Raw genomic sequence first — 14,947 nt, 5'->3', positions numbered from 1 at the left:
TTGGAATTGGAAGAAAAAAAACTAGACACAACTTAAAGAGAGGTTTATAATTTAAACATAAGTTGAAATCCTTTGCAAGAACATATTTTTATGGACTTCACTACTGGCATTAATTTATTTATAATAATTATTTATTAATTAATAAATATAAATGACACTTTAGGATTAAAGTAAGTGTAGTTGATTGAATCGGTTTGGTTCGGATCAATTTGATCTAACCTAATGATACTTAAAACTACTTTAATTAAGTGGTTATGGTATATTAAGAGGGATATTAGTAATAGAGATGTTAATTAGTATGTAATTATTATTATTTCATTTTGATTAACTATTTAGTTATTAAATGACTTATGGATTACATAGATTAAAATGGTTCCTTTGGGGTTGATTTAAAAGACAAGAGTAATGTGACTTTATTTGATGGATGCTTTTGTATGCAATAGGAGTAGGGTTGAAACAGGACCGGGTTTTTTAAAACCCTAGCCAACCCTAAGTCCTCTTAGCTCAACCCAAGCCCAGCCCGGCCCTAGGTCGGCTCAATTATCTCAGCCAGTTCAGCCACCTGCCGATTGACCCGATCGGGCTGGGCTCAGTTAACCCTAATTGACCTTGCTTTTTTCTATTTACTTCATCCTATGCACTAAAAAAAGTGAGAAACATGTGATTGGGTATTGGTTTATTTAATACTTAATTCTGTTTGCAGTTTGTTTAAGTTCTTGCGGTGTGACTCAACATCGAATTCAAGATTTGTTCTTCATGTTTCAGCCAAAGGTCAAATAACAACAACCTAGTTTCTACTGCTTAAGCTATTGTATTGCATCTTGTGATATATCAATTGTTTGTAAGAAATTGTAATACAATTACCCAACACCTATAACGTTAATAGAAGATTGGGGTTTGGATCAAACCACAATTTTAGACCCTTTTCGCACTCTTGTCACGATTCACCACTAATGTTTTGCATGGGCATACATTCAATTTGTGAGAAAGAAAAGATATTTATGAAACCAAAATTTTCAGCTAGTTGTGGACATTCCTCACCGTTTGCAGTAGATGTGAAACCAAAATGGCGGGAAGAAGAATACCTACCTTGTATCAAGATGTGAGCAATGTTTAAAGGAGGAGGAATCAACTGGTTCATCTATTTCTCGATTGTAAGTATGCAAGAGATGTAAGGGTATTTATGTAATATCCCTTTATATGTTCTAATATAATCCTACTTGTATTAATGCCCAGGCGTGAGGGGCAATTTAGTAATTAGCCCATCTGACCTAAACCCTAGTTTTCCTATATATACTAGGGGAGGCGATGAGTCCTGGTATTCCAAACTAGATACTCAGGTGTAATGCTTTAAGCAACTTTGTGCTTAAACCCTAAACCCTAACAATCTTAAAGCATTAGAATTTTTGTTTCTCTGCAATCAAGATCGGCTTTGAATTTTCGAATTCACAATTTATTTTTGAGAGATCGGCTCTGTTTGATCGTGGGTTTTTGCAGAATTTTTCTCCTCAATTGAGAGATCGGCTTTGTTAATTGGCTTTGTTGATCGTGGGTTTTGTAGAATTTCGAGATCGGCTTACCGATGTCTTCATTCACTGCGGGGATTTCTTAGATCGTCACGATCTCGGGCCCATATGTGTAATCGACTTTGGCCTTGATTGCATTATTTTTTGATTTATCATTCAAAAGAATAGTAGTTTGATTTGATTGATTAAAGGTGAATGAGACAAAAGGAGTTGAAAGTTTGTTTTTGATTAAAAAAAAAAAAAAAAAAAAAAAAAGAAGAAAAACAAAGTGAAGCTTTCAGTAGTCTTCGCTTCTGTTTTGTCGAAACTTTTTGACAAAAGCTAAAGAAGCTTTATGGTGTTGGTGCCTTATTAAAAAAAAAAAAAAATCAGCATTGATTTGATCCGGCACTTGGCAGCAAGCTCTTTACTCAAAGTCGTTTTCAGGCATTGAATTGACTGTCCTTCATTGAAAAAAAAAGGACACTTTTGATTTAATTTATCAAATCTTTTGGGTTCGGCCATTATCTGCGAGCAGCCAACATCCGCTAGCAGCCTGCATTAGCGTGTACATTACAAGTGTCGATACCGCGCACCGTCGCGATCTTTTCCTCCTTCATCTAAATCCAGGGTTCTCCATCTCGGTGTGACTATTCCTTGAGCATTTATTTTTTTATTTGATCTTTTGTTTGGGCATATAAACAAATCACTTAATATGGAGAAAACACGCTGTTCCAATTGAGATGATCAAATTGGAAAGCTTTAGTGGCTCGAGTTCGATTCTTGGAAAAGGAGGACTCAGTTTGGACTCAAGTACCTCAATATTTTCTACACTTGTAGTAAATAAATTTTCCGATTGTACGGACCTAACAAGCCCAATGGATAAGTGACGAAGACTTTTGCAAAGACTACCTATTGAACTACGTCACGATAGGTCAGAGACCTATAGTAAATATGAGACGCAAAAAGAGATTTGGGAAAACCTAGAAGCCCAATTCAAAAAGGAGGAGGACCTATCAAAAACTCACTTGGTTGACAAGTTTATGGACTTCAAGTTTCAAGAAGATAAGGAGATACTTCCACAAGTAAGGACTTTGAGAACAAAATTGAACCAAGAAAACATCCTCGTTGTTGATGCATTCTTAGTGGGTGCAATTATCTTTAAGTTACCCTCTACCGGCATTCCTTTAAAACGAGATGCACAGAAGAAAACACAAGTGGGGCTGGATGATCTCAAACGGTTCATTAGAATCGAAGATGAGAACAGAGCAGAATAACTTGGAGATGGTGAAACAACAACGAGGCATCGCCAATTTGGTTTCACAACCCAAGAAATATCCTAGGCAGTCCAAGCCACCTAAGAAAGAACCCCAACAGTTGGAGGCCAAAAAGACTAATTTTAAAAAGAGGGGCAAGTGCAATCGGCTGGAAAGTGGGGTCACTATGCATCCGAGTGTAGGGGTCCTAAGAAAGGGAACACCGACACACCACGAAGGAAGTTCACATGCTTTGGTGGACAAGATCGAGCCTACTAACTTTGTTGCCATGGTTGGCAAGGGTAAGGGGTTGGCCAGACATCTTCGATTGGTGGTTAGACTCGAGCGACTTGTCATGTTTGCAATAGCAAGGACCGCTCACCGATGTTGTTCAAGTAAGCGGGACTGCCATGTTGCAAAATGGAGACGCGTGGAAGTGGCTCAACAAGGGACAAGAACTGGTTCTATCATCGGGTAAAATATTAACTTTGAAAAATGTTAAAATCTTTCCTGGTTTTGAAAAAATTTAATTTCCATTGGAATTTTGCTTGATCTTGGAATGTCTATTACTTTTAGTAGTGGTAGAGTAACATTGTCTGTTAACTCCTTTTATTTTGGATGTGCTTATAATTTGAATGGTATGTTTAGGTTGAGTTTAGCTAATGAGACAATAAACCAGGTTAACCATAATTCACTTGATCCCAAAATACTACATTGTAGGTTAGGACATGTGAACTATAGGAAAATGCTCAAACTAGTTAAAACTCATAATTTACCATTAGACACTTCAATTAGATTTAACAGATGTGAAGTGTGTGCTCAAACTAAAATAACTAGAAAACCGTTCGACCGGTTTCTAGGAGCACTCAACTTCTTGAACTTATACATTCGACATTTGTGACTTTAAAAGCTACACAACTAGAGGAGGTGGAAGTATTTGATAACATTTATAGACGATTTTTCTAGATACTGTCATTTATACCTGTTAAAATCTAAAGATGAAGCTTTTGAAAAATTTAAAATTTTCAAGAATAGGGTAGAAAATCAGTTGAACTTGAAAATTAAAAGATTTAGAAGTGATAGGGAGGAGAATACAAATTGACAGAGTTCAAGGAATTGTGCCTCTGCAGCATAATCCTTGAAACTATCGCTCCTTACTCACCTCAATCAAATGGCATAGCCGAAAGAAAGAACAGGGACGTTAACGAGAGATGTTAAACTCCATGTTATTGACAAATGGTATGCCCTCTTGCTATTGGGGAGAAGCGATGTTAGCGCAAATCACATTCTAAATAGACTACCACATTCAAAACCGACTTCTACACCTTATGAACTATGGCATAATCATCCCGTAGATATGACACTCTTAAGGTTTGGGGTCATGATAGCTTATGTTAGGATATAAGACCCTAGGAGACCTAAGGTGGGAACTAGAACAAACACTTGTGTATATCTAGGTTGTGCGAAAGACATCTTTGCCAGACCAATTTTTGGATCTATCAACCAATGTGGTGATAGAATCTAGGGATGCTATATTCTTTGAGGATAAATTCCTTAGAGATAAAGGCCCACCTTGCTGGTTTGGTGAAGTGGTTCTGAGAATCACCTTTGGAATCGAACCAATTGTTTACGACACTACTCCCACAATGCTCCTTGAATCGGAATCTAGAAGAGTATCTACTAGAGATCAGTACCCAAGAATTTTGGTGAGGATTTTGTGACCTACCATTTAGAGGCTGATCCATCCACCTATAAGGAAGCGATGAGATCTAGGGACTCCCTGTTATGGAAAGAAGCCATTGATGAGGAAATGAGCTCTTTAATGCGAGAATGAGACCTGGCACCTTGTTGATCTGCCTAGAGGGGCCAAGACAATAGGGTGTAAGTGGGTACGAAGAAGAAACTTAATCCGGATGGGTCTATAGCCAGGTATAAAGCACGATTAGTAGCTAAGGGCTATAAATAGGTGAGAGGGATAGATTATTTTGACATCTACTCCCGTCGCCATTTGGCAACAATAAGGATTCTTCTTGCCATAGCATCTATTGAGCACTATGTTGTGCATCAAATGGATGTAAAAACGGCTTTCCTTAATGGAGACCTAACGGAAGAAATCTACATGAACCAACCTGAAGGGTTTGTCATGGAAGGTTCGAAAAAGAGTTTGTAAATTAAACAAATCTCTCTATGGTCTTAAACAAGCACCTAAATTGTGACATGAGAAGTTTGACAAGACAAGAAAGAGCTTTGGTTTTCAAACCAAAGAACTCGGATAAGTGCCTTTATTTTTATGCGAGTCAAACAAGGTCGCGATTATTTGCTTGTATGTAGACGACATGTTGATTCTAGGTTCGATCTCTCTCGTAGTGAGTGACATTAAAGAAATCTTGTCCAAAGAATTCGACATGAAAGATCTTGGTGTGGTAGACACCATTCTTGGGATGAGAGTAAGCTTCAGTGAGCAAGGGATCACCCTTAGTCGGACTCATTACATTGAGAAGCTACTTTCTAGTTGGGGATACAAGTGATTGTAAACCAATTGAGACACCCTATGACTATAACAAACGGTTGAAACCTAACACGGGTGACATCGTGAATCGGTTAGATTATTCTAAACCGATTGGTAGTCTCATGTATGCAATGAGTTGTACTAGGCCGGACATAGCCTTTACGGTAGGCATCTTAGTCGTTTCACTAGTAATCTGAAAAAGAGCATTGGGATGCCCTATCGAGGCTGATGAGATACCTTAAGGGTACTCAAGGTTATGCTTTATGTTATAATGGACATCCTCCAACTTTGGAAGGATATTCGATGCATCTTGGTGCTCGATTTGGGAGACAAGCAGATCCACCAGGTGGTTATGTATTTACACTAGGAGGAGCAAAGTAGCATGGAAATCCAAAAGACAGACTAGTATTGCTCTCATCTATGGAATCGAAACTTTATGCTCTAGCTTCAGGAGATGAAGCGAGTGGATAAAGGATCGATCATGGATATTCCATTGAGGAGTTTTAAGTTAAACTCTATATCTATATTCTGTGATAATCAAGCAACCAAGACGATTGTGAATAACTCACTCTTTAATGGTAAGAGGAGACACATTAGGTGAAACAAGGCTATGCTGAATTATAGAACGTAACAAGGGATTATCACTTTGATTGATGTGAGATCGAAGGATAATACGGCGATGCCCTTACAAAGGGATTGAACAAAGATCGAACATTCAAAACTACGGGGAGATGGGGTTAAAGACCATTTAGTCGGTCTTAACCTAACCCAATATTATTTTGAATTATTCGAATCTCATCTAGCCTTGGTAAGCATTCGGGACGATTTACATGTTTCGATAACTTAGTTAGGTTACTAAGTATGGGGATTTGTGAAACCATTCCAAACTTGATGGTGTAGCAAATTTTCATGTGAAGTCTCCTTACTTTGTTATTCCACAAAGGAATATGAAAAATGTCCGATATGTTTCAATGATATTGTGCTAGTCTTTATGTCATTCCAAATTTGATGACATGTCTTTCATAGTATGGTGTACCATTCCAAATTTGATGATACAACATAAATCTATGACTGATATGACGAATACAAGATTCCAAATGGAAACATGGTATGGTCCTTATGATAGAGACTATATAGGATCGAGTTCTTGTAAAGAAACTTGATGATGATGCTTATTGTTTTTTGATTTACCTTCACCATATATGAAATGTACTAAGTTCTTATTGTTGAACTAGATACTATTGTGCAAATGATTGAATTCACAATATCTTATGAAATTCATATTTGACAAATTACGAGAGAATGGCGAAGATGGAGGAGAACGGTTGAATCTGGATCTCGATGAGGATGACTTACTTGATGAGTAAAGTCACATGGATTGCAAGGACTTTTCCTTTTGATTATTTCTTTTGGTTTAGCCACTTGCATGTGGAACTTCGGATTTATTGTTGGGTTTAGTTTTGATCTAAAACCTTTGTTTTATTTCTTGAAGTTTACTTATTTCTTATTTGATTTATTGGATTATTGAATTCAATTTATATTGATTCAATTACTGATTGAACAATGGTTCCTATACATGTGTAATGGATATATGTAGAACATAGGAGGAGATTGTAAGGGTATTTATGTAATATCCCTTTATATGTTCTAATATAATCCTACTTGTATTAATGCCAGTATGTGAGGGCAATTTAGTAATTAGCCCATCCGACCTAAACCCTAGTTTTCCTATATATACTAGTGGAGGCAGCGATGCGGTATTCCAAACTAGATACTCAGGGTGTAATGCTTTAAGCAACTGCTTTGTGCTTAAACCCTAAACCCTAACAAGAGACCTGTGGAAAATTTTCATGGATGTTTTTAAAGTTGTCGGCCGAATGTTAATAATATTGATGATTACAGATGCTGGTGGAGAAGAAAAGCAAATGCGGTTCACTTGAAGAGCATTGGGCTGGCGGGTTTGATTTTAATCCCTTTTCATATGTGGATGGAAAAGAATACCCGTATAGATTTAATATATTTCGAAAACATCACAAATTTGTCTTCATACATGTTCAAAGAGATCTAATTGACACAGCATCTATGATGAAGTGCAAAATTAAATCTGTATTGGATCTTATGATTTCAAAAAAGCTAGGAGTTATCTTTTCTAATTCTATAGTGGTGTCCATCGGGAGAGTTCTTTTAAACCAATGGAGGGGTGGATTAAAATCAACATTGATGGGTGCTCTCTAGGAAATCCTGGTCATGCTGGTTTTGGTGGAATTTTAGGAGTTTTGAGGGCTATCCATTGGGAGCTTTCTCTTACTATGTGGGTATCAAAACTTGTTTTTCTGCGGAATTCCAAGCATTTCCTATATGTAATTGAAAGATCAAGAGCAACAGTATATACACACATTTGGTTTGAAAGTGATTCTCAAGCGATAGTTGATTCGATTTCAAATGTCACCATTCCTTGGGATTTAGAATATCTTTGGAGAAACTCAAGTGTTTTTCTTTCTTCAATTAGATGAAAATTACTCACTGTTATAAAGAGGTGAATCAAGTTTCTTACTCTCTAGCTAACCAAGCCGCTAAATCCAGAAAAATCTCTATTTTGGAGGAGGTTTCCTGAATATGTGAAAGAAGATCATGTTGCTCATGATGCTTATGGAAAGTCTAGATATCGTTTTGGATAGTTTAGGGGAAGAACTGTCTTAATTATGAAGGGTTTTTTTTTTTTTAATCTTTGTACAGGATACTAGATATTTGTATGTCATTTATGGGTGAGTTGGGGTTTCTGCTGATGACCATGCCATGCCGAAGGTGGATCTCCAATCTGATCTTGGGTTCCCCTCTCTCTGTTGATGGTCATGCCGAAAGTGGAGCTAGGGGTTTCCAGTGTATTGTATTCCATTTAGGTATGCCTAGACTTTAATCTTGTACCTTTCTTGTTTTCTTTATATTCATTACTGACCTTATAGCGGAAAAAAAAATGGTAGAGAGAAGAGAGGAAGCAGCAAGGGGACGGCCAAAGAGGGCACGACCACAGGGGAGTGGCCATAGGGGTGGCCACGATGGGAGTGGCCATGGTGGGTTCGGCCATAAGGGAGTGAGGAGTGCAATGGCAATGGGGGAGGGGGGAGCTTCGGTGGAGGTATTGGTCTCCATACAAAAAAAAAGGAAAAGAAAGAAAGAAGAAAGAAAGGAGCCGACTAGGGGAGGGGAGGGAGATGGTGACGTGAGCTTTGTTCATCTCTAATACTATGTCAGAGTTAATATTATATTATTTGTAAGAATTGACCTTTAAAGAGAGGATTTATACAAGAGATTTACAAAAAAAATAATAAACTCCAACTATGTAGGAAAGATTACGCTGAAGATAAGCCGAATATTAAATTCCATTAAATATGAAATCTCTAGATTCAGTCAATATCCCCGGATTTCGTGGAGAGCAGCCATCCACATTTAGTTTAGTTCAACCAGATATATGCATTGTTAACGGTATAGATTTCAAGTCATCATCTAGTAATCGGGTCAAGAGATTCTCATATCATCTAAAGATTGGAAAAAAATCAATTAATCAGACAAGATCATCAATCAAGACACATCTCAACGATTATAGAAAGGGTATCAATCACAGTAATTGGGATTTCTCAATCAAAAGGATAATCACGAGAATAATAGCAAGGCTGTTTCCTTAATTAAATATCTTATTTCTGTAAAGAATTTTTCAGTATTCTTTTATAAGGATTGTCCAAAAAGAGATAAGAAAGATTTCCTTGATTGTGGACGTAGGTCTGTCTAAGACTGAACCACAATAATTCTCAGAAAGATTTTCTTGACTGTGGACGTATGTCTGTTAAAACTGAACCACAATAATTCTCAGAAAGATGTCCTTGATTGTGACCGTATGTCTATCTAAGACTGAACTACAATAATTCTTAGAAATATTTTTTTGACTGTGGACGTACGTCTAAAACTGAACCACAATAATTCTCAAAAAGTTTTCTTTGATTATGAACGTATGTCCATTTAAAACTGAACCACAAAATTCTGTGTGTGTTTTCTCTTTCTCTCTGTTCTCAATCTCCCTCGCGTTACTTCATTATGCATGACGCCACCAATAGACTAAAGAAACGATTGTACGAGGACGAGGAAAGGTCCGACATACACCGTTAATTGTGCCGTTAAGTTTAGAAGATAAGGCTTCAAAGTCTCTCAAACTCTTGTACAGTTAACGGCGGCTGCCACTCAAGTCCAAAACAATCCATGAAAAGATTCCAAATGGGTCTTGAAAATTTGCAATCTACGTTATAGGAGGACCCCAACACCATCATCACATAGCTCTGTCGTTATATGCTGACAATATGAAAAATGTATTCCAGTGGGGCCGCTGCAGAAATCCATTTCTCAGGTGTCTTGGATCCACCGCCAAGGTAAGCATGGGTCTTGGAACTTTCACCTCTCAATTCCAGGTTTTTTTTTTGTTTTTTTGGGTCGATGTTTTCTACGTTGCAACGCAACCTGTGTCAAGACACATGGATCTGCCATTCTGGGGGATAGGGTGGTTATTTTGCCCACCCCCATGTGTCTGGGCACAACCTGCATCCCCAGCACAAAGAACATTTGGTCCTTTTTGTTTTTTGGTAAAAAGTCTAGTGCACGATGGCCCAATGTAACCTTAAAGTGCATCTGATGCTGGACATTGCACTTATTCACCTTTAAAATCTAACACAGAAATTTGTCCTTTCAAGTGTGGTGTAGTGCCCAATTCAATCTTCTACCCAACACTTGAGAGGATAAAAAGACTCCACTGCCTATGTTTTTATCATTGGATTCTTAAGTATGATGTACTGAACAGATACCACACTTGAGAAGATCAAAATTCGGGTTTCGAGGCTCTAAAAAAGTGGGATTTGGGTCCTTTGTAGCACAACAGGAGTGTAGTACACATCCAATAGCCTGTAGTGCTTGGGCTACACTCCCTGTCGCGCTACAGAGTAGCCCTAGCAAAAAAGTGACTTTCAAATGTAAAAAAGTGATTGATGCAATGGGTTGTTAGTTTCTCACCCTCTAGTCGGCAGACTGGAATGTGCTCTTCACGCCCTATCCCCCACTTTTCTACAATTTTGTGAAAAAAAGGTGTTCTAAAGGCCATAGATCGACCAAGTATAAATAGCAAGTCAGGTTGTTCCTTTGCACTCCATATTTATCATTTGAAGCAAAATAGGTGTTGCTTCTTAGTTTTGCACATTTCCATCTTATTTTCATTTGTCTTCCAAAACCTAAACCATAGTTCTGTTTCTCCATTTCAATTTAAGAAAGATGTCTCTCCAATCTTCTTTTGCTGCATCTCCAAATATAAACACAAAGATAATTCGTCCGTTAGCCAATTTCCATCCTAGCTGTTGGGGTGATCGTTTCATCACATATGCTCCTCTTGATGATGTGGTAATTATTTAATTTTTTTTGTTCTTTAAATTTTATGGTTGGATACCCTAATTTCACCATGTCAAAAAGAAGGATCAAATGGTAAATGTACCATTGAATACCTAAGACATGGGTCTAGATTAACCACGTGTCAAATTTCAGACCTAAATTCAAATCCACTTGTAGGATAGAAATTTGACATGTGTAGGGGATGTTAGGGTTTACCTACCTCAAAATTGTGGATCTTTATCCTCTCAATTACACTGCCCGTACTTGACCTCAAGTACATCTAATAGAGGAGGTAGAAATGACTATCCTACCCCCTGCCCGAGGTGGGGTTCACATGAGGTCCACCTCCTTCTATTAGATGTACTTGAGGTCAAGTACGGGCAGTGTAATTGAGAGGATAAAAATTCCAAAATTGTAAACTAAAAGTAGACACCTTCTCTCATTATATTATTTTCAAAGTTGCAATCTTTAAGTTGAGAGAGAGAGAGAGAGAGAGAGAGAGAGAGAGAGAGAGAGAGAGATCCTCTACAACTATATTTAATAAAATCCCTCTTTTTCTTTTGTCAGTTTCTGCAACAATGAAAGAATTTACTTATTATTTTTACTTGGCTACAATGAGTTACTAAAGTTGCTATATTGTGTTTATTATAGCAATATTTTGCATTGTACTAATTAAAGACAGAAAATATTTGTTTTAGCAGATGTATGAGGCTTGTCTCAAACAAGTTGATGAATTGAAAGAAGAAGTGAGAAGGATGCTAGTGGGTGATGCTAATAATGAGTCTTTAAAGAAACTGAGCTTGATTGATTCATTGCAAAGGCTTGGTGTGGCATATCACTTTGAAGAAGAGATTGAGGAGATACTGGAGCAGATACATGAAGTCCCAGATCATGGTTTTGATGATGACAATGATGATCTTTATACCGTGGCTTTGCGATTTCGCTTACTGAGACAGCAAGGGTATAATGTCTCTTGTGGTAAGTCCCTATCTAGATAGGTAGCTAACTCAATCTTGCTTGCTTGGTCATTCTTATACTTTGTTGGCCATGTCTCTATGGTCTTCAACTTAGATTATTGATCATTTGGTCATCACCATTTGGGTGGTGTGGTGAATTATATTGCAGATGTTTTCAAAAGATTCAAGGAAGAGGACTTCATTAATGATGTGAGTGGGATGCTATGCTTGTATGAAGCTACACATTTGAGGGTACATGGAGAAGATATTCTAGATGAAGCCCTAGAGTTCACAACCACTAGACTTAATTCCATAGTCACTGATGGTTTAAAACCTCATCCTCTTGCAACACAAGTGATGCATGCCTTGAAACAACCCTTTCACAAGAACCCGCCAAGGATAGAAGCTAGGGACTACATCTCTATTTACCAAGAAGACTACAATACAAAGAATGAATCTCTTCTTAAGCTTGCAAAACTAGATTTCAATCTACTGCAGTCCATCCACCAGCAGGAGCTAAGCCAACTCTCAAAGTAACCTAATAATTCTAACTCATCTATCTATCATATATCTGAATAATTATAATGATGTATAATGATATTTATATTCATACATGTATAATTAATTGCAGATGGTGGAAAGAATTGGACTTTGTATCAAAGCTACCTTATGCTAGAGACAGACTTGTGGAGACATATTTTGTTGCAATGGGGTTGTGTTTTGAGCCTCAGTATGCTCTTGCTAGAAAGATGATAACCAAAGTTACAGCCCTGATCACGATTATAGATGATACATACGATGCGTATGGTACCTTCGAAGAACTCCAGCTCTTCACAGATGCAGTTGAGAGGTTTGACATTATCGGTGACATATCAAGGAGAGTTCCTCTGCACGTACGTTTACCTGCACATACACGTGAGGTGCCAACATCTATCCCACTTCTTACCATTTAAAAGATGAAAAAGGGTATACATGGAAGCATAGGGATAGATGTTGGCACCTAACATGTACATGCAGGTGAACATACGTGCAGAGGATCCATTCTATAATATTAATTTTTTCTTGGCCCGTTTGTGACTTTGCTGATTTACGCGAACTTCATGTTTTCGTTGAATATATTGCTTAATTTTCAGGTCGGAGCATAGCGCCATGGATGGACTCCTTGAATACATGAAAGTTATCTACTTGGCACTCCTAGATTTTTACAATGAAATCGAGGAAGAGTTTGGAAAGGATGGACAATCTTATCGTGTTTACTATGCAAAAGAAGCGGTGTGTGATCACCAATAACTGGATCTACTATTGGGTTACTATTCTTTTATCTGTTTCTCTTCTCAAAGATGATGAGATTTTAGAAACACATAAAACAAGAGTTTTTAGCTAGTTTTGATTTATTTGTTGGTATCTCAAGTAGACAAGTGAAAAAATGTTAAAAACTACTTAAAATTCTAATAATTAATGACCAGTTGGGTTTGTTTAATTGGTTTCATTCCAGATGAAAACACAAGTTAGAAGCTACTTCATGGAGGCCAAATGGTTGAAGGATGGATATATTCCAACATTCGAAGTGTATATGCAAAATGCATCAACCAGCATTGCGTATATCTTGCTAATAGTCTATTCTTTGGTTGGCATGGGAGATTTTGTGACAAAGGAAACCTTTGTTTGGGCAATGAATAATCCAAAGCTTATGAAGGCTTCAAGCTTAATTTTCAGACTCATGGATGATATGAAGGCCCATAAGGTACATTAATTAATTAATTTCAAAGATTTTTTTTTCTTACTTAATTAGTACATCATTAAATTAAGCTAGTATAAATTTGAATATTATTTTGAAGTTTGAGCAAGAGAGAGGGCATGTTTGTTCGGCTGTGGAGTGCTACATGAAGCAATATGATGTGTCAGAACAAGAGGTATATGATGAATTTAATAGAAGATTGGTGGACGCATGGAAAGATGTAAATGAAGCGTGCATGAAACCTATGATGACTACTGCAGCTGTCCCAAGGTCAGTTCTATCAGTGTTTGTTAACTATGATCGTAATATTGATGTGCTCTACAAGTATAAAGATGGTTTCACTTTTGCTAATGAAATATTGAAGGAGCTCATCACCTCATTGTTTGTCGATCCCATACCCATGTACTAGTAGTACTGAGCTACTTGTGACTCCCTATTGTGAGAGAGTCTTATTTTTATGTTAGTTAGTAGTCTTAGTTGTTGTTTAGGACACTTTCCTATTTTGGTTGTTTGATTGTACCGGGTTTGGATTATATTATAGTTTATTATAAATAAAATTATACTAATAAGTGATAGGATCGATTATTTTGGATCTATCACTGGTTCATACTTCTAGTTATTGGTGAAGCTTGATTTCGGTCTAGAATGTGCAGTTGAGATCTTTGGAGGGCCATTTCACCCTCGAAACAATCTCGGATTGCCGAAAAACGACGTACATCACCGCCATAGGCTGTGCGTTGTGTTTGGCTCGTCGAGACCTTCAAAACGGTATACTTTGGGATATATGTTATGTTTTGGTCCGATCCTGTCCGATTTGACAATTTCTGGGTCCAGGGGCATTTTTGTACTTTCTTGGGTTAGGGCTTCTCTCTATATATCTCTGCGAGGGCCGTAAGTGAGGGTTTGTAACATTTCAAGAGAATAGTAAAATTCGTTCTATTGCTCGACCGTGGATGTTGCTTCCATCTTGGGGGTGAACCACGTAAAACCTGTGTGTTTGTTCTTCTCTGTTTTTTGTATTTCTTCTGTCAATCACTACTTTTGGGCATTGTTTTCTCAACACTTCTCTCACTCTATTCTTTTCTCTTCTTAGTCTTCTCCTTTTTGTTTCTTTACTCAAGTGCTTGCTCTTAGCTCTATTGACAAGCAGTGGTGTGTTGTGATTTAGATCACTAATCAATCATATAGAATCCCATACAGGTTTGGAAGACAATGAATAAACAAAGGAATAAATGACATATCTTTTTGGTTGATAGCTGTAGTCGATCCCTAAGCTTTTACAGCTCCCAATAGCCTTCCATAAGCTTTCTCTTAAATCTCCCGAGAGTAGGAAAATTAGTAAAAATCAAGTGACGGTTGTGGGGACCTTGGGTTGAATATATACTATTCAACATGACCCTCACACACTCCCACAATGTGTTAGGTTAGAAATACCCCTAACTTAAAACCTAGAGTGGCTAACTAATTCATGGACCCAATAAAGGAAGTGTGTATTAATGTAGCCCAAGAACCCAACAATCTCCCACTTAGGCAAAATTAATACACATATCTTTTATTAGATT

The 14,947-nt window shown here is 37.4% G+C and overlaps 1 protein-coding gene across 1 annotated transcript; it reads left to right on the top strand.

Moving 5' to 3' along the window:
• Positions 1–3,181: 3,181 nt before the first annotated feature.
• Positions 3,182–13,794, top strand: LOC122659501 ((-)-germacrene D synthase-like). The gene is made up of 7 exons (XM_043854603.1): positions 3,182–3,222; positions 5,214–5,218; positions 11,841–12,180; positions 12,279–12,497; positions 12,781–12,919; positions 13,143–13,391; positions 13,486–13,794. The coding sequence occupies exons 1-7, from the start codon at positions 3,182–3,184 to the stop codon at positions 13,792–13,794; spliced, it is 1,302 nt and encodes a 433-aa protein (XP_043710538.1).
• The last annotated feature ends 1,153 nt before the right edge of the window (positions 13,795–14,947 follow it).

This window comes from Telopea speciosissima, chromosome 4 (genome assembly GCF_018873765.1).
Source record: "Telopea speciosissima isolate NSW1024214 ecotype Mountain lineage chromosome 4, Tspe_v1, whole genome shotgun sequence".
NCBI classification, from domain to species: Eukaryota; Viridiplantae; Streptophyta; class Magnoliopsida; order Proteales; family Proteaceae; genus Telopea; species Telopea speciosissima.
The sequence above is the reverse complement of the archived record's forward strand: the minus strand, read 5'-3'. Positions and strand labels throughout refer to the sequence as shown.